At 36.2% G+C, this 25,250-nt stretch overlaps 1 protein-coding gene across 1 annotated transcript in view; it reads right to left on the reverse strand.

The window, feature by feature from the left end:
• Positions 1-25,250, reverse strand: part of LOC122811875 (transcobalamin-1-like) — a 257,780-nt gene that overhangs the window by 110,706 nt on the left and 121,824 nt on the right. The window contains exons 3-4 of the mRNA XM_044084010.1: positions 21,064-21,213; positions 15,185-15,334 (exon numbers count right to left, since the gene is read on the reverse strand). Coding sequence (XP_043939945.1) covers positions 15,185-15,334; positions 21,064-21,213 — 300 coding nt within the window. The remainder of the gene's footprint in view (positions 1-15,184; positions 15,335-21,063; positions 21,214-25,250) is intronic.

The raw sequence follows: 25,250 nt of genomic DNA on the forward strand, positions 1-25,250 counted from the left end.
CACACATCAGTTGTCTGCATTGCCCTTTGGTCTATCCACAGTTCTAAGTTATTCACAAAGTGGTTAGCTCCTGAGATAACCTATTGCAGACTGCAATGTGTTCAGGTCTTCATATTTTTCCTTATTTAGATGACTTGCTTATCTTGGCAATGTCTTTTTCAAAGTGTCAAGAATTTCTCATCTGGGTGAGGGATCTTCTACACAAACTGGGATTCCAGAAGAACATACAAAAGTCTTGTCTGAATCCTTCTCACAGGTTTTTCTTTCTTGGAGTGTCTCCTAGCTACCTCAGTTTAAAGAGCTTTTCTTCCACAGGGAAAAAAGTTGTAGTTAAATTTATTTCTGAGTCTTTCCACTCAGACTATGGTCTAAGTGAGGGAGTTTCTCAAGATCTTGGATTTCATAGATTCCATGATTCTTTTGACTCCTCAATTAAGACTCTGCATGAAAAATCCAGTACCACTTACAATCTGTATGATTACTACATCAGCATCCCCTGATATCCCAGATTCCAGTTTTAGAGTTTGTAAAAAAGGGTGATTCTGTGGTGGCTAGACAAAAACTATCAAAATCCACGTCTCTCATTTTCCCTTCCAGTTCAAGCATAGTCTGTCACAACGGACACCTCAGATTTTGTTCAGGGGAACAATGCCTATAGGGATAAAGGTACAAGGTCTTAAGAACATAAAAGCCAGACCAAAACACATTAATGTAAAAGAGATGTTGGCATTTATACATGCTCTCAACTCTCTCAGTCATCTATGGTCCCTAGGACCATTACAAGTATGTAAAGACACCATTATAGTGATGTAGTACATAAACAAACAGGGAGTAAGCAGATCATACCCTCTTTGCAAGCTGCCATGGTCACCTGGGATATAAGCTTTCAGACTAGCTATGGTAACCTGGGAAAAAGCTTTTTAGCACAATCTCTCTCTAGAGGCATTTTCCTTACTGTCAAAAGAAAAAGGTATGGCAGACAAGCTGACCAGGACCAGAACAGACTCTTATGAATTGAAATTGAATCAGAAGGCCTTGCAGGAACTGATCCAGCTGTAGGAATGCCATAAACAGATTCTGGTCTAGGACTCTATGCAAGAAGGCCTGGAAGACAGATGCTTTTCTTTTCATTGAACATATCCATTGTCATACTGAAGATTCATAAAAACTCTAGAAAGATCATTGTGGTGACTTCCGTCTGGTACATACAACAGTGTTTCTCCCTTTTTTTGGAAATGGCAAGGGACAATTACCACAATCTTCCTCATATACTGGACCTACTCACTCAGGACAAGAGGTGGATTAAGGTGATTCATACATCCTGGCCCTAAACAACTGCCATTAACTACCTAAATAATAGAATTGTAATACATTTTAGGTACTTATTTTCTGATGGCATGCAGCAGGTATTAAAGAAGGCAAAAAAACTTGCTACTCGAAAATCATACGTTATCAAAAGGAAAAAAAATCTAGTGCCAAGAAAGGAACCAAGAACTTTTTAGGGCTAGTATGTCTTTGATTCGACATTATTTGTGTGAGTTATTGCCGTTTGTCTTGTCTTACTTTTCTGTCAAGGTTCATTTATCAGCTATTTCACAATGTCTATCCATGGATCTTGCTCTTTCAATGCAATCTTATGTAAAAATGTTTTTGAAAGGGGTGTTACATACTAAGCATCCTAGAAAACAGGTATCTATTCCTTAGGTTCTTAACATGGAAAACAGTGTTACTAATTGCTCTGTCCTCTTCAAGAAGAGTATCAAAGTTGCAATCTCTTTGTGGGACACCTTTATCTCATTTTTCACAAAGACAGTTTCCTTGAGAACTGAACCTTCATTTATGCCTAAAGTGGTATCTGAGTTTACTTGAAGCCAAGATATCCATCTTGCTGAATTCTTTCCAGAAACTAAAATCACAGGAGAAAGGATACTCCATATATTGAATTTTCACAGACAACTCAGATACTATCCTGACAGAACAAAATCATTTAGGAACTCTGATCATTTGTTCATTTCTTGTGAAGGTAAAAAAAAAAAAAGAACCATTGTCAGAGTAAGAATATGTCCAAGCAGTTGTCTTATGCTATTACCTTTTGTTATACCCACCACAAGACAATTCTAAGCAGGGTCAAGACTCATCCTGTCAGGGCTTGGCTTCATCTGTGGCTTTTTAGAAAAAGCTGGATTCTAGAAGTATTCTAGAAGCAATAACTAATATCCATTGTCATTCTGAAGATTCATAAGAACTCTTAGAAAGATCATATGCAGATGCACTCTGTGCATTCTTTTATAAAGCACTACAAACTAGATACCTTCTACAGGTCTAGGACACGCTCTGCCTGGACCATTCTCCAGGGACTCCTGGGACCCTCAGACTTTCTCCTGCTAGTCAGTCTAAGCTATGTTAATATACCCATATAGCTAAGGCTACTGAAGCAGTAATCTTTATGAAAAACTGTTGTGTAAGTAAACTTGCCATAACAGTAGATGTTCAAAGGATTGCTGCTGCAGTAGCGACTCCCTTCCTCCCTCCCTCCACCATCTTTATTTTGTTTCCAGGGAGAGGATATATCTACATCTATATCTAGTTTCATATGTGTGTGTGTGTGTGTGTGTGTGTGTGTGTGTGTGTGTGTGTGTGTGTGTGTGTGTGTGTGTTGTGTGTGTGTGTGTGTGTGTGTGTATATATATATAAATATATGTATATTTATATATATAAAAAAAATATATATATATATATATATATATATATATAAAGATATATATATATATAAGACATAAATGGCCCCACCACTAATGCATGACTGTGTTGATATTATGATTACTCTTGAATCATTACTGTACTGAGTTGCACAAATGTCTGCAATTATCATCTATTGGCTTTACTGTAGTCATTTGGTTGATCTGATCAACTTCTTCACAAATGTCAATATTTAATATTTCTTGATAAGAACATTTCTGGTATAAATAAGAAATGTATTTGAGGGGAGTGTCGCAGACTTCTAGAATATCTGTCTGAACTCATTATTTGTAACTGCTGTTCTTAAAAGTGGCTTCAAATCACTTACTGCACTGTTTGCTACAGTAATCATTATATGTGTAGATGATCACCTTTACTCATCTCAATAGTATATAATTTAGTCTGATAATGTATCCAGAAAATGGATGATCTAATGTCAGCTCAATTTCTGACTTTATCTTATCATCTGAGATTCATAATTATTCATTTTATTTTTCAACTATAATGGAAACTACATCTGATCCCCAGGTTTCCATGGCATTCTCATCAGCAAAACAATCTGCTCAGAGTTATGTTTTGAACAGCATTCTATTTTCCATATTATAAATCATACAGCAATATAGTCTTCATTTAATTTCAAAGTCTGCTTAATAAAGATTTGCCCATTCTGTTTGTTTAATTTGAAATGCTTTTACTATATTTAATTAGGTAACATTTTTTATGATTTATGTTCTTTCAAAGTATAGCATTTATTTTATTTTTCAGCAATATTCATTTGGATTTTATTCTGTAATATTTTATTTGGATTTTATTTGGGCTTTAGCAATTAAATAGTAATGACTCAGTAAATGATTCAGTCATTCTTTCATTCTGTCTCATAGAAACCTTCCACCCATTAACTACCACAGTAAATTCTTCCAGGTGTATAAATAGACAATGAATATAGACAAGGAAGGAAATATTATGCTTTATTATACAAATATTTAAATATTGGTTAACCTGGAACTTTAAATGACATTGCATTCTCTGCCCTTAAGAAGAAATGTGAGAAAACCGTCTGCTTCTGTTATCACCCTCACAAAAGATTTCTGTAATGTAGCCCTGTAGGGCAACAAAAATAAATGTAGATATAAGATTACATCTATTGTCCCATTCTGGGAGGAAAGCCTCTGAGCTGTGAAATTACTTGCTAATTTTATGTAAGACAAGATTTATAAAGTTTCACTTTATTTCTCACCTGATGAAATAACATCTTCATTTAATTGTTTGGCTCTGTAATTGAGACAGCCCATGACATAGTTAGGTAGGGATATTTCATCTAAAGGATTATAGTTCTCTTCCCATCAGCTGCCCAAAGGCAAACAATTTTTTATTCATGTAACATCCCTGGCATAAGCTAGTTGATGTTCTGTCTCCTGGATTTTAAACTTACTATCAAATTGATCAGGGGCAAGAAAAGAACTGCATTTATTACCTAATTTACAAAGTATTGCATTAAATACTGTTACTGCATGACACTAGAACAGAATAGATTTTGAATGCATCTAATTAATTTTGTATACTGTTTTGCAAAGTCCTCTGCACAGGAAAGTTAGCTCTCTTAGCAGCATATGCACTAATGAATATTTTTTAGCTTGCTTTGATATACCATCCTCTGACTACACCATATGCCATTATGTTTTACCAGTAAATGTTCAATTTAAATGCATCTATGGAGTGTGCTTAAATACCAGCACAAAGAAATAAACACAGGCTCACTTGGATACAAGAGCATTAGTGATACAATATATGTTTTACCATATTGTACGGTTTTGAGGGGCATTGATACCTGTATGCATTTTGCATTGTGCTTGTCGGCTAAGGAACTGCTTGCATTGCCCCTATGTCTATCTTCCTTGTAAGTTTGTGGAAGAATGAGGTCTCTTAGACTATGACCTGATACTAGTGGTATATTGCCACCCACCTATGGAATCAGCATTATGTAATCCAGCAAACTGTATGGAGACAGAGTGCATTAACATGAGGTAAATTAGCTCTGAGAAGAAGTGGATGCACAGGCATGCATCAGAAGTATGTCTATGGAAAATCAGTCTCCTCCTTCTCCAATAGTGGTAAGACAAAAATCAGCCAATACATGTGATTTCCATCGAAGGAATCAGTGATCTGATTTGCGCAGACTGCATGGAGAAGTAATTCAAAGAGTAGATATTAGCAATGCTTCCCAAAGCTTAGCTGCATTAGTGTCTGTGTTATGTGCTGTAAGATTTGGAGGCCACGAGCATTGAAGAAAATAATTCTAATTAATAATTTTTGCTGCTTTGCTAGAACAGGAAAACACAACCAGTTTGAAATACATAATCCGTAAGAAAATATTCAGACCAACACATTACCATCATCATCATCATCCTCATCATCATTTAAAGGTGGAACTGGCATTTAAGTGTGCCATAGGTCACACTGCAATGAAAAGGATACACTAAGTAGGTGAAACATCAGATATTGCAACATGCCGCCCTGTGGAGTAAAGGAATAATCAGAGGTATTGGTATTAGGCTGTAGTTCAGAATATGGGGACAGCTGAACATAGAGCAACTACTTTGGAATGCATAAGACATGCCAAGCTTAGAACTGCATTGGCAGTTTATTGATATTTGCAGAATGTAGACATTTTATTCCAGAAATATCTGAATTAAAATTTTAACAAAGGGTTTTACTATCAGAAATGCAGAGCTCTTCTTCCACCAATTGTTGGCAATGTACCACATGTATAAAAGGAAATTGAGAATACATTTTTCTTGAGTGAACATCACCCTTCACATCCTACAAATATTTTTTTATGAGTACCTATCATTTGGTTTACTTTCCAAGAAATAAATAGTTGCAGGCAGATGTAGGATTCTTTTGTTATTTCACTTAAACAATAGTTTAATTTAGTTCTCTAGTAATCTCTTTTGTTACACAACATCATGAGATGCTGTTACAACCGTTACTAATACTGCATATGGTAATTTTATTTATTTGCCATTTGTTTACCAGGAAAGTCCAACCAGGCCAAAAAGAGCCCCTTTTTAAAAGATGCCCAGGGAGAAAGGCTCTATGTTACAAAATTTTTAAAAACAATTAAACAAAATATACAAAAGGGAAATATTTATGAATTGCAGTTACAATAAAACTTGTGAGAAAAAGGTAATAATGTACAGTCTTTAAGTGTTTATATTACGCTGTTGAAAACTCAAACTGTCGACAACGTAATAATCAACATGAAAATATTGAAACTCCCGAACATCGAACACACACAAAAAAAAAAAAACACACAAACACAACACAAATTGCTCTATGCAGGGGGGCAAGTCCCCCCTGCACCCCCCACACCCCCCGGTACTTAAATATACCAACTCCGAGATCGCACTACATTGCAGTAAATGGAAATCTCCCCTTACGGAGATTTCCGTTTACATGTGCAATGACTTTCACTTTTGACATTTTGGTGCCGACAATATCAGCTTCGATATTGTCAGCCTTTGATAGGGTGAAGTAGACCCGTCTTTAAGGTAGAGATACAAAATGAAGTGAGAAGAGGGCAATAGCAGTAAAGTGACTGGCACATGATTTTAAGTTAATAATTAGTTTGGCTAAGTCATAGTTATGTTAAAAGTTCGAAAGATTGTAATAAAGTACAGTCAGATGACCTAATATAGCTGTTAGAGAGAGAGAGAGAGAGGAATATTAGAAGTAAGGGATGAGGAAGGATAGTAAACAAAAAGTCACACAGCTTAGGACAGGAGGTTGCTGTAGCTAGGTAAAAGACAGGGAAGACATAGCGATAAAATTGTATACGGAGCATAGACATGCACAGAGAAAGGCTGGAACAAGCAGTAGGAGGGAAGCGGAGGAGCAGAGAGAGAGGGGAGAGTGACTGTGAGTGAAGAAAGCAGAGAAAATGGCAGAAGAAAGACAAAGAACACATATATAGTTATTTTCACCTAGGATAGGAACAAAAACAGATCCAGGATTTGCTCAGGTATTCTTTTAGTGAGGATTTAAAGAAAGAAAGATTGGCAACCATTCTGATATTAAGTGGTAGAGAGTTCCAAGCTTCAGCAACAGAGTAGGAGAAAAGACTTTGGCTGGAAGAAGTGGAGGGTTTAGTGATGGTCAGGAGTTATTTGTCTATAGACCTGAGAGTTCTGTTTGAGATGTGCAGGTAAAGTAAATAACTGATGGCCGGACAGTCTAAAGGTTTATAGATTATATTAGTTACGGTTATGAATTGGAGATAACAGAGAATGTTGGGAAGTTCAAGCCAGTTGATGGAATGTAGATTTCTACAGTGATGTGATAAGTACCTAGCACTCAGTGCGAACTTTCTGATTTTGTTGCAGCAACTTGCTAACTTAGCTTTAAAGAAGGCTTGTAAGTTGTTCAGAATTGAGGCTCCATAATATAGTGAAGGTAAGAGGTATGATTTGGCTAGCATGGCTATAGTATGAGTATTCAAAAAGTTTCTGGTGTGCTTTCTTGATGCTACTTTAAATATGTAGGTCAAACTTAAGTTTGTCATCAATAGTTACACCAAGTAATTTAGTATGGGGATCTCTTTCAATTTTAGTATTATTTAAGGAAAAATTTACAAATAATGTTTTGTCAGGGGTAAACGATTTACGAGTGAAGAGGGTGAGCTTAGTTTTGTTCAAGTTGAACTGCAGTGTGCCAGGTTTCAACAGAAATGAAAGATTGCTGGGTAATTTGTTATACGTGTGTTAGAGTGGTAGAAGAGTAGATGATGGTGGAGTCATCTGTGTATTGCATAAGAGTACCTTGTTCAGAGGCAGTATGTAAGTTATTGATAACTATGTTAAAGAGTAAAGGTCCAAGTATAAATCCTTGTTGGATAACTGTTGTGTTTGGAAGGAACAGTGAGGTAGTGCCTTGTCATTTTATTGACTGCTGTCTATTAGCTGTGAAACCATTTAATAAACTGGGATGATAAGCCAAGGTTAGCGAGTTTAGTGAGAAGGCCAGAGTGAGAGACCATATCAAAAGCTTTATAGAGTTCTAGAAATAAAACTGATACCAGTTTACCAGAGTCTCTTGTTTTATTAACTTTATCAATGAAGGATAATAAGACTGTAGAGGTACTGTGAGCTGGTTGGAAACCATGTTGGGTATTGGAGATCAGGTTAACATGTCAGAGATATTGCAGTAGTTGAGGATGAATACATTTTTATCAAATTTTAGAGAGGGGAAACAATGTGGCTATAGGTAGGAAATTTGTTATTTCAGTTGAATCTCTGCCTTTATGTAGTAGGACAATATAAGATATTTTCCATAGGTCTGCAACATGAGGTTCTGCTATGAATCTGTTAACAGGAATACTGATTGGATGGGATCTGACATCTACAATAGGTTTTAGGTAGTCAGGGAGGAGATTATCAACAGATGTTGAACAGGGTTTAAGCTTGAGTAATATTTATTTTTTTTATATAACCGCTATAGGAATAGGCTAAAAGGAAAAGGGGGGGAATTGGAAGAGGCAGGATGAGATGACTGGCAGGCTTGTATGTTTGATGGGATCCTATGGGAAATTGTTTGGGAGAAGGGGGAAGCAGAAAAGTTAGGGGAATATATGTGTGACTGCAGGGATGAACAGCAGGGCTTAAGGATGAGTTTAGCTATGCAGTCAATGAAGAAATTATAATGTTTATAGAAGTTTGTAGTGGGATATTTTCTGGATAGAGGTTGGGATTCTTTCCAGTTCCTGGGTTGATGAGGGAAGACATGGAAGCCCAGAATGTTTTAGGGTTATGCTTGTACATAGACTGAGAAGTAGTGTAGTATAGCTTTTTGTCATTAATAACTTGTTTTTTTTCACTTGGTTACAAAGTTGTCTAAACAGTTATAAGTCATTGTAATTTTTGTTCCTATTCCATATGCTCCATGATTGATCTTTCTTTCATAAGGAGTTTGCAAAATTTGGTTAGTCAAGGGGCAGGACTATGTTATTATGTTTTGTTTGCAGCTGGGCAAGAGAATTTTGTATGCTTAGGAATAGTATGTTAAAATGCTTGACAGGTTCATTAAGGGGAAGAAATTGTAGGAAGGACCAATTTATAGTGTTTATTGTTTGAATGAAAATTTCCTAGGTAAATTTTGTAAGGTTATGGGTAGATTTAAGTTTATAATCTTTATTTACATGTTTGGGGGCCCTATTAGTATAAACTGTGAGATGGTCACTTAAACAATCTGAGAGTGTACCAGATGAGAACTAGTTAGAAGGGTTAGAGTCTAGTATCGAACTCAGGATGGATTGTTGAGCATTATTTTTACTCTATTGTATGGGGAATTGATATGTTGGGTGAAGCCAAAGAGATTTATGCTGCTGGTAGGGTTTCTTGAGGAGATAAACTACCAGCCTATATTAACATCACCTAATATGACAGTTTCATTATGGACAGAGTCTGAAACCCAAGCTAATATTTCCTCAAGAACTAAAATTTTATGCCCCAGAGGGATTTATATAACAATAAAGCATATGTTTTGGAGGCATTTATTTCAAGGTAGGAGATAAAAATTTCTGCATTTGAAAATTTAGGAATGGTGTCTGAAAAGGGGGTAACTGTGTAAGAATTTGGATAAAATAGGGCTAATCTACCTCCTTTCTTATGTGTTATATCATGTCTAATTATTTTATAACCAGGAGAGAGTATCTTTTATTCTAGGGGTTAGCTGGGTTTCTGTGGCAGCAAGAAAATCTGGTTTATAGTGGTTAACCCAGGCATGGAAGCTAGAGATTTTATTTCCTGTGCTCCTGAGGTTTGTGATTAGTACCTTTAGTTAGGTTGCTGTTTGATGTTGACGGTGTACATGGGACCTGGGTTTGGGTGGATGTCTTCACACTGATTAATGATAGAAAAGGATGGATTGCTACAAGGAACAGGAGTACAGCCAGAAAGTTTGTTTACATTAAATCTCATTTCATTAGTTAAGCAGTACAAGTAATGTTTTCAGACACTGGGACTGATATGTCAATGTAATTCCTCTACTAAAATATGCAATGCCTTGGTTTATATGTTATAACCTGGCCTCTGAGATTCAGACTTTGTTATTAATGCTGTGGTCAATCTATGTTTAATGTTTATAGGGGAACCTATGAGCTGTGCACATGTTACTTATTACCTGACATTATTTTTGTAACATTATCATTCCTTCATAAAAGCATGATAACATCTCTTTCCCACTATGCTCAAATGTTTTTAATTCATACCCTTACCAGATTTTTTTTACTGTCTCCATTTTATCTTTAAAAAATATTTTAAAACGGACATTATTATTCATATCAAATAGCTATGCCAGATTATTAAGATTTACAGTCAAAATCACATAAACAATTTGTGTACTATGCTATAATACAGAGTGTAAGAGGTTAAATGTATTGTAAAGTTTCAATAAATGAAGCTGATTAGCAATTGTTCTTTTTCTGTAGAATATTATATGCATATAGTATTTAAGAACAGTTAATCTCATATATATCTATATAGAGTATAGTATGTTGTGTTCTATAGAAGAGAAATAATGCAGGTGACTGAAGGCTTGTGTGTGTGTGTGTGTGTGTGTGTGTGTGTGTGTGTGTGTGTGTGTGTGTGTGTGTGTGTGTGTGTGTGTGTGTGTGTGTGTGTGTGTGTGTGTGTGTGTTCGTATGAGGATACATACCCTGCAAAAGTGTGTGTGTGTGTGTGTGTGTGTGTGTGTGTGTGTGTGTGTGTGTGTGTGTGTGTGTGTGTGTGTGTGTGTGTGTATATGTAAGCGCATGCACAAGTGAAGCGGTAGCATTGTTGCCTCACAGCAAGTGGTTCTCTGGTTCAATTCTCAGCTGGGGTACCTTCTGTGTGGAGTCTACATGTCCTCCCTGTATTCGTGTGGGTTTCCTCTGGGTTCTCCGTTTTCCTCCCACATTACAAAGACATGCATCTGGAGCATTTCTCCCCAGGCCTCCACTGAAAAGTGGCTCGTTCCAAGTCGACTTTCTCGGTTAACAAATGTTAAATAAATAAAAATACAATTTTTGAAGAAAAAACTAATCAGATCCTTCAAAGACTGTAGCAGAGTAGGAATAGATGCTCCGAACGGTCTTATGCATGAACACCCATCCTTAATAACTTATTCAGATCAGTCTTGATTATTACTGGCACAGAGAGAGAGTTGTATAACAAATCTGAAAGGAGATGGAAAAAAAAATCTGACCAGGATTTTACTTTTTTGCCAATTTAGCACTGTGAAATCCAGCCTCTGATAGTCTACCTAAATAAGTTTTATAGGTAAAGGAATTGTTACTGCAAATTTAAAACCAGTTCTGCATTTCTCTTTCACTGGTCTGTGATCCAAAAGGTGACTCCAAAACTTAGAAGAATAAACTGTGACTGGCCCAAAAATGTCTCAGTGTGCTTGCAGTAAGAACATAAAAGCATTTTTGTTGGGGTCCCCAATATGAAGGGACCACCCCCCCTTTTACACACACACACACACACACACACACACACACACACACACACACACAATCCAAAGTTACTGTACCTTAGCACAGACAACAGTAAGGTAAGCCTGGGCTTTGTACATGTAATTGTTATTCGAGGGATCACAGCCGTAATACTACTAATTTCAAAACACTTTTACTGTTCTGTTGACTGACATTGTGAAATCTAATCATCTTCATTAAAACAGAATGGTTTGCTGTGTACACTGAGTTCACCCACTTATTGACTGCAGATAGTTTCCCTTACACATAGGTCTTTAATGACCATCATTTGATCACTGAGTTTTCTGCTGCTCGGTCAGGCTTCACTCCATTACAGAGTCAGATGTTTCATTCTGCGAAAGTAACATATTGCTATTTAGCTCATATTGTGATTTAGAACAACATCTCTCCATCTTAATTAAGAATGCTGTAATTCCCTCAGTGGAGTCTGCCAATACTTCCCTTGTGTCCTTCATGAATGGTACTTTCTCACACTCCCTGAAAGAGGCAGACATTGTTTCCCTTCCGAAGAGTCATGTGTAGATATGGACCCTTTGGCTCACTCTGGGATCATCTATCTCCTATACTTGATTGAAGTACTTTGCTTATAATCTAGTTATCTAAGAGTTTAATGCTTTTTAAGCAGCCTCCATTTCATTGGCACTGTTCATTTCTTCTTTTAGGCAGAAACCAAAACAGCTTGCCGCAGCATAAATCTCAGTGATAGTAAAACATGTTTTATTTTTGGCCCACATGATTTGATATTAACTACTGATACTATGATGAATGGCATTTCTGGTTTTCTGTGGGCTTGGAAGGCAGTTGACAGTGGGTACAGTCGTTGATTAAGTATACCTTAGGGGCATTGCCTATTTTCCAACTACCTATACCCTCCCACACCTATACACACATACACAGAAGTATACAGTTTTTTTTTGGACCTCACATAAATGTTCATGTTAATTTTTATTAATCTTCCTGAAGATGTACTTTCCTACCAAATGTGTAGTTATTGTTTGAGAAATCAAAGTGTGTGTGTGTGTGTGTGTGTGTGTGTGTGTGTGTGTGTGTGTGTGTGTGTGTGTGTGTGTGTGTGTGTGTGTGTGTGTGTGTGTGTGTGTGTGTGTGTGTGTGTGTGTGTCTTTTAAATCTTAGCATCTCTGAACATTTTTCCAGCAAGATGTTTAGCAAAATTTACTAGCATGCATTTTCTCCCAACTCACATTCCCATGAAAACACCATTTTAAAAAATAAAATCAACAGCTGTCTTTACTTCCACGGGCCTCCTTAACAAGACTAACCAGATCATCCATTGTCAAGATTTCCATATACATTTTCATGTCATGTTCCTGTTTATCTACCCCCTGACAAACTCTAGAATTACAATTGTTACCCATAGTAACTTACCCTTAAAGCTAGTATAAAGGCATTTTTCCTGAAATAATTCTGATGTAAGTTTTATTGCTAACGGTGCATAACAACTTAGTACCGTTCTTCTTCTTCTTCCTTACTCAGCAGCAACACTTACCTCATACAACAAAACCCTTCCTGGTATAATACCCACCATCCAACTGGCATCTACTAAGTCTATGTTCTTTAGAAATGTCACTGCACCTAAACACATACCTCACAACCTGTTAGTGCAAGAAGTCTTGGTAAAACCTAAAATAATGGGGCACAAAGACCTAAAAATATGTCCAGACATAGTGCTCTTATGAACTTAGAAAGTTGTTAGAATAAAAATATTTGTGTTATGTGTTATTATATGAAATAGAAAATGTATGCCGTTATTTAGTGACTTCAATGCTCAGTGATTTGCCAGAAAACTACACAATTTCTAGTGAGCAGACTAAAAATGTGAGGCAGAAATCTGGACATTCTGAGAAAATCTGGGCATTTAAGAGGTATATCTGAACATATCTTCCCTACCAGTGATTATAAACCTACCATTCTTAAACAACATTCTAATCTTAACCTGCCTACTTTGTTAATTAGACTAAAATCCAAGCAAGGTTAGAAAAAAATCAATACTTTGTATAATAAATGCACAGATACCTAATTTTGTGTGATATTATTGGAATAGTCATTATTCTTTCTAGCGTTTTTGTTATTTGAGATAAACTGTAATTTATTTATTTTACTATACTAGAACAGAACTCTGCAACCTGTGGCATTACTGCCACTTAAGGCCCTCTTTGTTGTTAGTACCGTATGTCTGGTAACATGCAAATTATTGCTATTCTCCACTTACATTACACATAGGGCCAGCCTTAGGTAAAGTGATAATCCATTAGAAGGGCTTCATAGTGCCCCACTGCCCCCCCCCCCGAAATGATAGGGTTACAGACGCTATGAGGTGAATTTCAGAGCTTTTTTCCATCCTTTTGATCCAAAGAGATCTTGAACAAAAATCACAGTTTAGGAAAGAAATCCATCTTACTGTTTTCTTTTAAGGAAAAATGTGTTATACCAAGGCTTAAATGTTCAAAGCTGACAAACCAGCAGTTCACAATACAATGCGGTGACAAAGGCTTGCAAGGATGCATAAACCATATCACCCCACCCAAAAAAAAGTCACCATTTGTCTATTGCTGTGGTGTTAGATTGTGATGAAAGTGATGGCACAAGGTATTGCTATCATATATTTCAAGTTGCTTCTGTTATACATATATACAGCATGTCTGCTCACTCCTACACCCAAGAGACAACTACCTTTTGTGCACCCCCCCCCCCATGGCAGACTGGTATGAAACTAAAAGATTAAATGGAATGTAATAACACTTTCAACTTGATCCTGTCAGTGGTATATAAATAGTATGCATTCTACAACCAAAAGTCAGCCACCTGTATACATGCCTGATGTTTGATTGCGAGGACAGAGTAAAAAGTAACAATCACAATCATGTATTCCTGCTCCTAAACAGTACACTGCCCCTAAACAAGCTATACTAACATTCTATGCTTACCTCTGAAGTTTGGAGGAAAGTTAAAGAAATAATGACTTCACCAACCACAGTTCTCCCACCAACTACAGAAGTTTTCCATGCATACCTTTGAGCAGGGCTGGTTTTAGACTGCGGGATTCATGTTTGTGACCACTACTGAGCCTGTGTCAAAATACACTTATACATTGTGGGGGTTTGGCTCACCCCACAAGCTTATCAGTCTGGATATTGTTCCGAGTTATTCTTGAAAGATGGCTTGCCAACTGTGTTATTATTTTTTTTTTTACTGCAACCCTGAAGTGTTATGTGTGTGCCTGGCAATTTCATTTGTGTTCATAGATAAAGATCAGTTGTATTTTTTTTCACATATGAGCACACTGCCCATTTACTTATAGGTAAACTGTAGGAATGCCAATTCATCCATGGCAAATCCTTGGAGTGTTGGAGAAAATCAAATTGCATGGATAAATCTACAAAGAGACAAGGAAGGCATGCAGACTTAACACAGAAGAAACCATAGACAAAAACTCAACCATAGTCAAACAGTGTGATATGGCAATGCTGTTCACTGCACTGAAGTGAACAGTTGCTTTCACACATTTTGCCAGACCACCAAACACAGCCACTTATGTGTAGTGCTGATGTTTGCAATGGAAATGAAAGAAATTAAAGCCATCTTTTTACCCTAAGCTATAGTGCAACACCCCCAAACACACACACACACACACACACACACACACACACACACACACACACACACACACACACACACAGACACACACACACACAGACACACACAAAAGCATAAGCTATTGCAATACTAGTGTCACACTGATCTCACCAAATGAAATGCACTGTTTAACAATACTTCTGCCATGCGAGATTAAATGACCAAAATAATTAGTCATGAATTTTCAGTTTCACTGATTATTTTCCTTAATAAACATGCATGATAACACCACTGATAAACAGTATTGTAAGCACTTACCAACAGAAAGCATGCCATTTGATGTGGTGGTAACTGCCGCATTACAAAGGTATTCGACACTGGCTGGTGGGAGCTGACCATTCGCCATGCAGAGTGCCAGCACTGAAAGGCTGATGTCATAATTATTTGCAGCTGGGAAGTTGCTGTTTGCTAGGTGAGAATGGAAAGAAAAGGAAATGGGAGCTTCTGCTTTGAGTAGAACCACATCTGTATAGAGCATAAAACTCTTAACTCCACATAGAAGCACGAAACGTGGCAAGAATAATAACTTGCATGCTGAATTTTCTGTTGCCTGCGGCTCCAGAGTATATTAATTCCCCTTATTAAGATATGTTGATTTTAACAATGATTAACAATTATTTCATTATTAAAACAAGGTGTGATATTGACAGCTATAATTAAAAATATCTACAAATGTAAAATTTTGAATACAAGTACAAAAGCCCCATTGAGAGGGATGTAGCCAGGTGGACTCATTGCCAAAAACACTGATAACATTATTATACATATTAGTATATGTGTTACTACACACTACTGGTCACAAAGGACCATGGGTAAGTAAGCATGACATATATAAACATGTGTCTCACTAGTTCTGTTTTCCTGTTCATATTGCACTGACTTCTGTGCTTTGAATTACACATATTTTACACCTGATCCTACTTTTTCCCCAAGCCATTGAGGGAATAGCATATGGTTTGTGAGCAGACAGATATTTAGAACACTACAGTTTGATAGTGCACACTTAGCTTTATTCCCTGGAGGTTTCCCTTTCTTCATCTGCACTAGCATAGGTGGTCCTGAGACAGATATGTGTGCACATGGAAGAATAATGACATCATATGTAGTGAGCTTTGCTGTATCAGGTGTTACAGCTGCTGCCCACTGTGGCCCAGGAAGCACTGGGAGCACTGCAGCCAGATTATACGTACTGCTTATACTGTCTCTCTAAACCAGTGCTACAAATCTGTGAAATGGGCATACCATGTAAACAAAGTCAGCTAGGCAGAATCCTTTAATACAGAAAATCATTTATATCTGCTGTTTACCGCATCCTGTTACCAGGAATAGGGAATATGGCATTGTCCCAGTTATACTCTCACATCTCCAGTTATTGTTTTAATAGAACTGTGATGCATCTTATTGTTTGTCTTTAGAAGCTATACTGGGAAATATAAATTATTATGAGATGAACTAGCCCATATGATATGTGCTTTTACTGCCCATAGCTATTATATGATACTTATTTCATCAATGCAGTTTATCAAAAAAAAAACAATAATAACAATAATACTTGCAGTGTTAAGTCCAGCAGAGTATAAAGACCTAGAGATATGGCATGACTGATTGGAGAAGGAATTTTAGTTAACAGACTGGATGGATCCACTATCAGTCATACTAATAACACAAGCCATTCCAAAGGATTAACCTTGCTTAGATGAATATCAGTAACCTCAATAATAAAAGTGGACTTCTGCTGAAATGCAATACTTTATTATGACCCTAGCATAGTAATATTTACAATCTTGGGTAAAGGATGACAAATGCATTATTCAGTACATTAGAAAAAGTTAAAATGTTAGACACTCAATCAGGGCTTAGATTAGTGGCGTGAGACATGCTGTTTAAAAAATACTAAAAACAAACAAGTTGATCTCAAAAAATAAACAGTGTCCATGCTCTCTGGTACAGCCAAGAAGCTGACATAATCCTGACCTACAAATTAACACTCCTAATAAAATCACTGAGTAACGTCACTTGCACAAACATTGAAGGGTCTATCTTGGTCCTGCATGCTGTCTTGTTTATATTTTATACAAAGGTCAGCTCAGATAATGTACTCAAACAGCTGTAGGTCTGTTATAGGCTTACCATCTTTAGTAGATTTGAATCTACAAAAGCTGCTTGATTAAATATCTTAATTCCAGAACCCATATTTGTTTTGCCTTTGAACACATTCTACTCTGAATACAGTACCAGTTGCCTACAAATTTCTGTTGAAACAATCCATTTATGCTATCTTCTGATCCCCTTGTACACAGCATCACTGTTTCTCCATGCAGAAAGCACATTGGCTTACACTTACTCTCTTTGCTACACTTCTGTTTAATCCTTTAACCTTTGAACTGATATGGATTGCAACCACCCTCAGAAAAACCTGCTTGAAATTAAGACCCCACTCTAGTCTCTACCTATTTTGTAAGAAGCAAACTCCTCCGTAACATCTTTGCAGATTGTATACAGCTGCACCTATAGGTTTGATAAGAAAACTGTAACATATTTGTATATATTTCTGAATATAAACTGTATTCTTCATAGGCTTGAAATGTGAGACCTTAACTTCTATGTTAATACAATGTTTGTGCATATAATGTAACTTGCTTGACTTTATCTGTTTGTAAGTTTGGAGCTTTTCTCTCCAGACCTCCGCTGAAAATCGACATGTATCCAGTCGGACTATCCCAGTCAACAAATGTAAAATAAATAATAAATAAGACCCCTCTTTTGCCTATTGCTGTAAGGGATTTTTCTGAAATTCCCTCTGCCTCCAAGAATTTCCTTCCCTTTGACATGCAAAATTATATTTATTTATTTATTTAATTTATTTATTTATGTATGCATGTATGTATGTATGTATGTATTAATGTGCATTTGTTGACTGGAGTAGATGATACATTTTCCACATGTTTCCAAACTTGTCATGGTATTACTGCTATATAACATGCCCAAGTCTGCAACACCCATGATTCTGTCTTAATATTGGGTCCATGGCATTTACCACTAACATACATCTAAGGGGTGACATTTAAGCTGTAATGTTTGATGTAACCAACATTTCATTTGTTTTTGCATTGCACAGCATAGTTCTGATATGTTTATTATTGATTGTTTTACTTGTGATTATTGATTGGTCTAATCCTCTCAATCTAAATTAATGTTACTGCTTGCTGTTTTTCTAGTGAGTCTAGGAATCTTCCTATTATATACCATTTGCTGCTTGAAATGATCTTACAATTCCATTTATACAATTATATCCTTCCTGGATATTAGGTATGAGCAAATGTTTATACAGATATATATATATATATATATATATATATATATATATATATATTTATATATATATATATATATATATATATATATATATATATATATATATATGGGTCACTGTAATTTTATCGAAAACACAGGTCATCGAATTGTGTTTCCAATAACACACTTTAGCTTAAGTGCATATTGTCGAATATGCACTTTCGCTAAAAGAAATAACATAAAAAAAAACATAAAAAAATAAATAAATCACATCAAACAGTGTGCTCCCCACCCCCCCTACTTTATTATTCTCACTCTGAGATCGCACTACAGTGGGAAAAGGGAACATTCTAAGCACACCACCACGTCTCACAGTTATAACCAAAAGAAAAACCCTCCGTCGCTGTACCATAAAGGGCTGTCCTCCAACTATCACTTGAATGTTCCACAAAGCATTCGTAAGGAAGGTCAGGCTGCAAATTAATCCACCGTTTTAATGCCACAAAAAAATCTCACAAAACACACACTGACATAGATAAAATGCTGGTGATTGAGCGCGCTTTCGTATTTATAAAAACATCTTCATCAGAATCACAATTTGCTATAAAAAATCAACCATCTTTTATATCCATAGTATAAGCCCTTATTGGTTGGCTAGTTAATTCACAATTAATTGATATTATGCTCCAGAAAATGTAACCCTTTGCTTGCCTGTTATTATTCAGGTCCTAATAGATGTTTTGCTGGTTGTACATAAAAAGTGCCTAACCCAACATAAAAATAATGTTGTTATATAATGATGTATATTCACTACATGTGAATATCCAAATATTCATTAATTAATATAAATCCAGTTATGAACAGAATCAACATTCAATAAATATATACAGTTATAAATATAAATATAAGTATAAATATAAATATAAATATAAATATAAATGTAAAGTGCAAAATGTTAGAATGGAATTATTCATATGTATTTCTATGTTATTTTTGAAGCATTTACTATCATTGTTATTATTCTAACATTTTGCACTTTACATTTATATTTATATTTATATTTATACTTATATTTATATTTATAACTGTATATATTTATTGAATGTTGATTCTGTTCATAACTGGATTTATATTAATTAATGAATATTTGGATACTCACATGTAGTGAATATACATCATTATATAATAACATTATTTTTATGTTGCCATGTATAACCAGCAAAACATCTATTAGGACCTGAATAATAACAGGCAAGCAAGGGTTATATTTCCTGGATATTAGGTATTAAAATGTGATACAGATAACCAATATTATACTATGGATATATATATATATATATATATATATATATATATATATATATATATATATATATAATCACCAGCATTTTATCTATGTCAGTGTGTGTTTTGTGACATTTTGTGCATTAAATTGAATATGCACTAACCTAACATAAAAATGCTAAAAATAAATAAATCACATCAAACAGTTGCCCCACAGCCCCTACTTTATTATGGTTATAGTGGGAAAAGGGAACATTCCCTTATCCCCACTATATCATGATGTCAGCGATAGTTTTGTTAGTTGTAAATCAACACTATACGTTGATTTACAACTAACGGCGCATGCAAACTGAATGCTTTCTTTAATTTACCACTCTCTCTTTAGCAAAAGTGCATTTTCGATAAAATGCACTTTCGCTAAATTGTGTCAGCCAAAACACGGTTTTGATGAACCGTGTTTTGACAATCTGACAGTGACATACACATATATATATATATATATATATATATATATATATATATATATATAGTGCATCTAAAGGTTTAATAAGCTAAAGTCACATACACTATACGTTGATTTACAACTAACGGCGCATGCAAACTGAATGCTTTCCTTAATTTACCACTCTCTCTTTAGCAAAAGTGCATTTTCGATAAAATGCACTTTAAGCGCTTAATTAGTCAAAACACGGTTTTGATGAACCGTGTTTTGACAATCTGACAGTGACATACATACATATATATATATATATATATATATATATATATATATATATATATAGTACATCTAAAGGTTTAATAAGCTAAAGTCACGTACTCTTCTCCATCTGTCTATCCACTCATTTGTGTGTGTGTGTGTGTGTGTGTGTGTGTGTGTGTTTATGTGTATGTGTGCATGTGTGTGTGGGGGGTTGAGTAAGTGTATGTGAATATCTGTATAATTATGTTTTGCATTATGGCTGAAAAGGATCTTGCAATCCACCAATTCAGCTAACGAATAAATAAATACTTTATATAAAATGAGGCATAATCTAGTTAAATTATTTTATTAATGATTCAGATTCTGCCATATTCTCTGGAAGGCACACACATTATTTTTTATGTCTGTCATATTCCTTTATGCTGGGGACACAGTGCAGGGCTCAACCGTTAGGGGTACTTCAGCAAGTTAATTCTGATAATGAGCTTTGTTGTTTAAGACAGCCTCTAGAAATGATGAATCAGGCTAAGGTCTAGGTTACACTGCTAAGTTCAGCAGTGCACTGGTGTGTCAGTGGCCAGTCTACAGGTCTGTGACTTAATTTTCTTATCTTGTATTTCAAGTCTTCAGGACTTTTATCAGTGACCTTAAACAGCAGTAGCTTCTTGATGGTAGATTTATAGGGACCATAATAGGTGGGAATGCTTACTGTGTTCAAGTACATATTCTGAAAAGATGCTTGTTGTCTATATAGCCCCTAAAATAATTCAATCATGCAGGTTAAAACTTTCCGTTAATGCACAAGAGCAACCTATTTGTTGTATATAAATCACTGAAACGCCTCTCTGGCAGTACTTACTAATGTTTTCAAACTCATCTTGTAGTTTGTGACTTAGAACTTCCACAAGGTTGAGATGTCCAGCCTGAGTAGGAATTTTTGCTGGGTTCTCACAGCTGCCCATTATGGATAAGACATACAGGGCCACCTTGCCAGAAGAAAAATTCGGACCTAAAGATACACCAAAATAGCAAAAATTGGATTTAACAGTAAATTTTAGGACCAAATAATGTCTTTATTTTTGTCATGAAAACCTTTACTAAAAACTCAAACAGTAATACGAGAATAACTTATGGGGTAAATTCAGTTTGAAATTTTAACAATAGTTTTGTTGAATTTATCTGAATAAAGCAGCAGGGAATATACACAAATTTACAAGCTAAATGTTTTGAATGCCCATGGAGATACTTGTATAAGCGTGACTGCAATTTCCTGTAAACATGTAATTGAACTTTATTATATCTCATGATATAGATTCAGAAATTCAAAAGCATAAAGCAACATTTGTCAACAGTTCAAAGTAGTTTTTTTTTAAAAAAATGCAGAGAAAGTGTATTACTTTTTATAATATTTCAGAAAACAACACAAATATATAGGAGGCCTGCAGCACCGAAGAGGGCAAGTTAGGTAGGTAAATGTAGAGTTAGTTTTGTGTGGATAAACAAAAAACACTCAAAAGCACCAAAATCACATGAAGCATGCAAATGACTGAGTCCCAGGCTGACATAATGAAGACGTGCGCAGAATATGAAATCTTTACTAGTGCTTCTCAGAACCTTGGCTCCACAGCCTTTCAAAGGAATAATTTTTGCACCAAATGCATCAACTTTAAATACACATTAAGAGGCTAATTAACACATCATCATTCAATTACAAATAATGTTAAGCATTTAAGCATTGCACATTAACCCTTTCCAAAAAGTATACACATCCAACTTTCAATATGTAAAATGTGAAAAATGCAAAAAGTAATCGAATGAATAGATAATATGTATAAAAACACCCAGGATATGTGACGTATATAAACATACACATGTCCATAAAAGCATACACATGTACACTAAAGACATACCAATGAGTTATAATTAAATTTTGTGACCTTATTAAATATGAATAATCACATATAAACATGAACAGAGGTGTTTATAATGAAATAAAGGCACACACATGTTAGTAAGGCTAATAATTGATCTTAACACATGCCCTCGAAAATACTGTAATATCAGGAAATGCTCAACCTAAAGAACATCCCCTGAGATACCTTTTATAACTTGAATGCTAAAACAGATGTTTAATACTATAATTTAAATACACAAAGGGCCAGATTCAGGAAGCCTCCGTGTAAGAGTTATAACTCTTACACGGAGGCTGCAGTTAAACGGTGTGATGTCAGCATGTCATGCATATGCATGAGGTGCATGAGGCATGCTGAATCACACTGTAACTCTTACACGGTCCATGTAAGAGAGTAGGGGGCGTGTCCGTAGGCTAAGCCCTGCATGCAGACACGCCCCCGGAAGTGTAGAATGGCTGAAAGTAAACAGCCACGAGAGAGGCCATGGAAATGTAAATAAACACACTACACAACACATTCCCCACAGACCATCAGTGTACAAAGTGAACAGAGGCTATAAAATGAAAATAAAACCTCTTTTAGTTTTTTTAAACCCCGTAAATGGGTGCTACTGTGTGCTTGTGTCTTGTGGTGTGCTACTAGCACAACTGCAGTTAGCAATCAGTGGAAAAGGATATGAGAATTAAATATGCAAAGTAAGCCAAGAAGAAATAGCTTAGCAGTAGAGTTGCTGGCTTAAGAGTAGGCAGGCAGCGTTCGAGCCCACACAACAACATTTTTTTTTTTTGTAAATAAGCACTAAAAAGGCCCCTGACAGTATTGTACAAATGTAAAAGTATACCCCTTTGTAAAATGGAATGAAATGGAGCATATATTTTGAAGTAACACAATAATAAAAATATTTAGAAATGTACTGATAGCTAAGCTGCAGTGAGACAGAGTGCTTGTAGCCGATTAGTGTTTAAAAAGTTGCAAATTGCTTGCCCGTAGCTAAGCACTGGTTTAACAGACTCAAACTGTGTGCAACTAGCTGTGCTCAGCTTAACATGTGTGTCACCAGCCAATTAAGGTTTATCCCAGCGCACACCGTTTGCGCGCCGCTCCCACAAGCTAACTGCCAGTGCGCATGCGTTAGCTTCGCGCAAACGAGCACAGACCTGGTTTTAAGTGCTTAAAAGTGCTTTTGGCATGTTTGATTGACAGTTCCTCAATTTATTTCTAGACAGTCTTAAAAATTAAAAATCAGTGGTCAGATTCGAACCCAGGATACCATGCACTAGAGTCAAGGTACTAAACCACTAAGCCATGACAACAGTACTTAGAAATACAGAAATAGCATACATATAGGATATAATCCAGAATGGAGCATGATAAAGCAGTTTCTGTGAAGTAGATACAATTCCAAAATGGCCAATCATAGAAATGTGCGGGAAAATCGGCATATATAAGCCCCATAGGCGGGAATACACAGCAGAACCAATTGTAGAACAGACCTGCAGGCAGAATGAGTGGAGTAGGGGAGGGACGTTGCTTTCGAGCACAGCGGTGGGGCATTGAGGAGTCCAGATACATGGTCTGGCTCCTAGTTCACCATCATGAGGCCCAACTCATGCAGGGCCAGGTCTCATGGGGAGCGTACAGGGCGGAGGCATGGGACCAGTTGGCTCATGATCTGACCAGTGCTACTGGTGAGCAGGTCCGTCACCACCATGCAGACCTGAAGCGGTGTAAGCAAGACCAGTTGACCCAATGGATCCAGGAGGCCCGGGATACGCCCAACGCCCCACTACTGAGTAAGTTACATTTTACTTATGTATGTAAGGAATTAAACTAGCTGATACTATGGAGATGTGTATTCCAATATTACTTGTTTTGTATTACAGCTGCAGGTGTCCGCTCTGCGAACCGGAAGAGCATGACCGCAGGCTGGTGCGGCTGCACCACCATGCAGGTTAGTAACCCCACATAGTACTTGTAAATAAATATTATAATGTAGCACGTATCAGAACACTGCACTGTATTGATCAAAAGAAATATAATGTGCAAGCAAGAAGTGAAAGTCTGCAGGTATGGCTGCAACAAGTTCAGCAGTATGCAAGTGTAACTGGAAATATAATTGATAGAAATAAATAGTGCTGTAATACAGATGTCCCGCCATTAATTAAATATAGTATAATCTGCAGTAGTCTCAAGAGTACAGCTTCAGAATCTGAGGTAATCACATGTGAGATTTATCCCCTGTTGAAATGCTGAATCATGACAGAAGTGAGGCTGCTGGAAAGTGTTTGAATCACCACAGGTCTAATATGTGAACAAAGCCTAGAAGTACCAACCTGAACTGTGAAATTGCAGGATGTGTGAGAGTGACAGAAAGGGTCATGTATCAATAAATAAAGTAGTAATAACCCAGAATATATAAGCCTGAGTGTGTCTCCACAGAACTAAATGCATGTGGGAATTACAAATTAACATCCCAAACTGATTTCAGTGTGTCTGAATCTTGAATGTTTAAGCCAAAATCTGTATATGGTGATGACAGTAAACAATTTGCAGATAGAATGAATGATTGTCTGACAAACTAAACAGCCATAGTTGTCCCCTGTCCTGTCATCGAAGTGTAGCAGGATGATGTATCTGATCAAATTCAAAATAACTAGGATAGTGATGTAACTGTAACAGGGCTAGCATGACAGTCAAATAAAAATCATTTTGAAACATCAGCCTCAAGTTAATTGTGTACCTATTACAAATGTATATCAATGTGTAACTTATGAATGTGTCATAATTTTCTTTCTCCACCCCACCCTATAATTGCAAATTAAAACACTCACTACATATTGGTATGTGAACATTTCATTAACCATGGACATTTGTCCTGTTCACAAATATATGCATGTCTGTTTGTGCATGTGCCCTGTTCATACCTGCAAACCTGATGGCCTGTTGCCATTAATCAACCCTGCATGTTGTTTGATTGTGTATTTCCATTCAAATAATGCATGTGATATTGATATGCCCGTTGTTCAATGGTGTTAATATCTGGGTGTTTGTTTAATGGGAATACCAATGCATGCTGTTACAACTAATTGGAATGGAATAATATGCCACTAACCCAAACTAACATAACATACCC

The sequence above is a fragment of the Protopterus annectens genome, chromosome 9.part0, assembly GCF_019279795.1.
Source record: "Protopterus annectens isolate FY-2018-M chromosome 9.part0, PAN1.0, whole genome shotgun sequence".
NCBI lineage: Eukaryota > Metazoa > Chordata > Ceratodontiformes > Protopteridae > Protopterus > Protopterus annectens.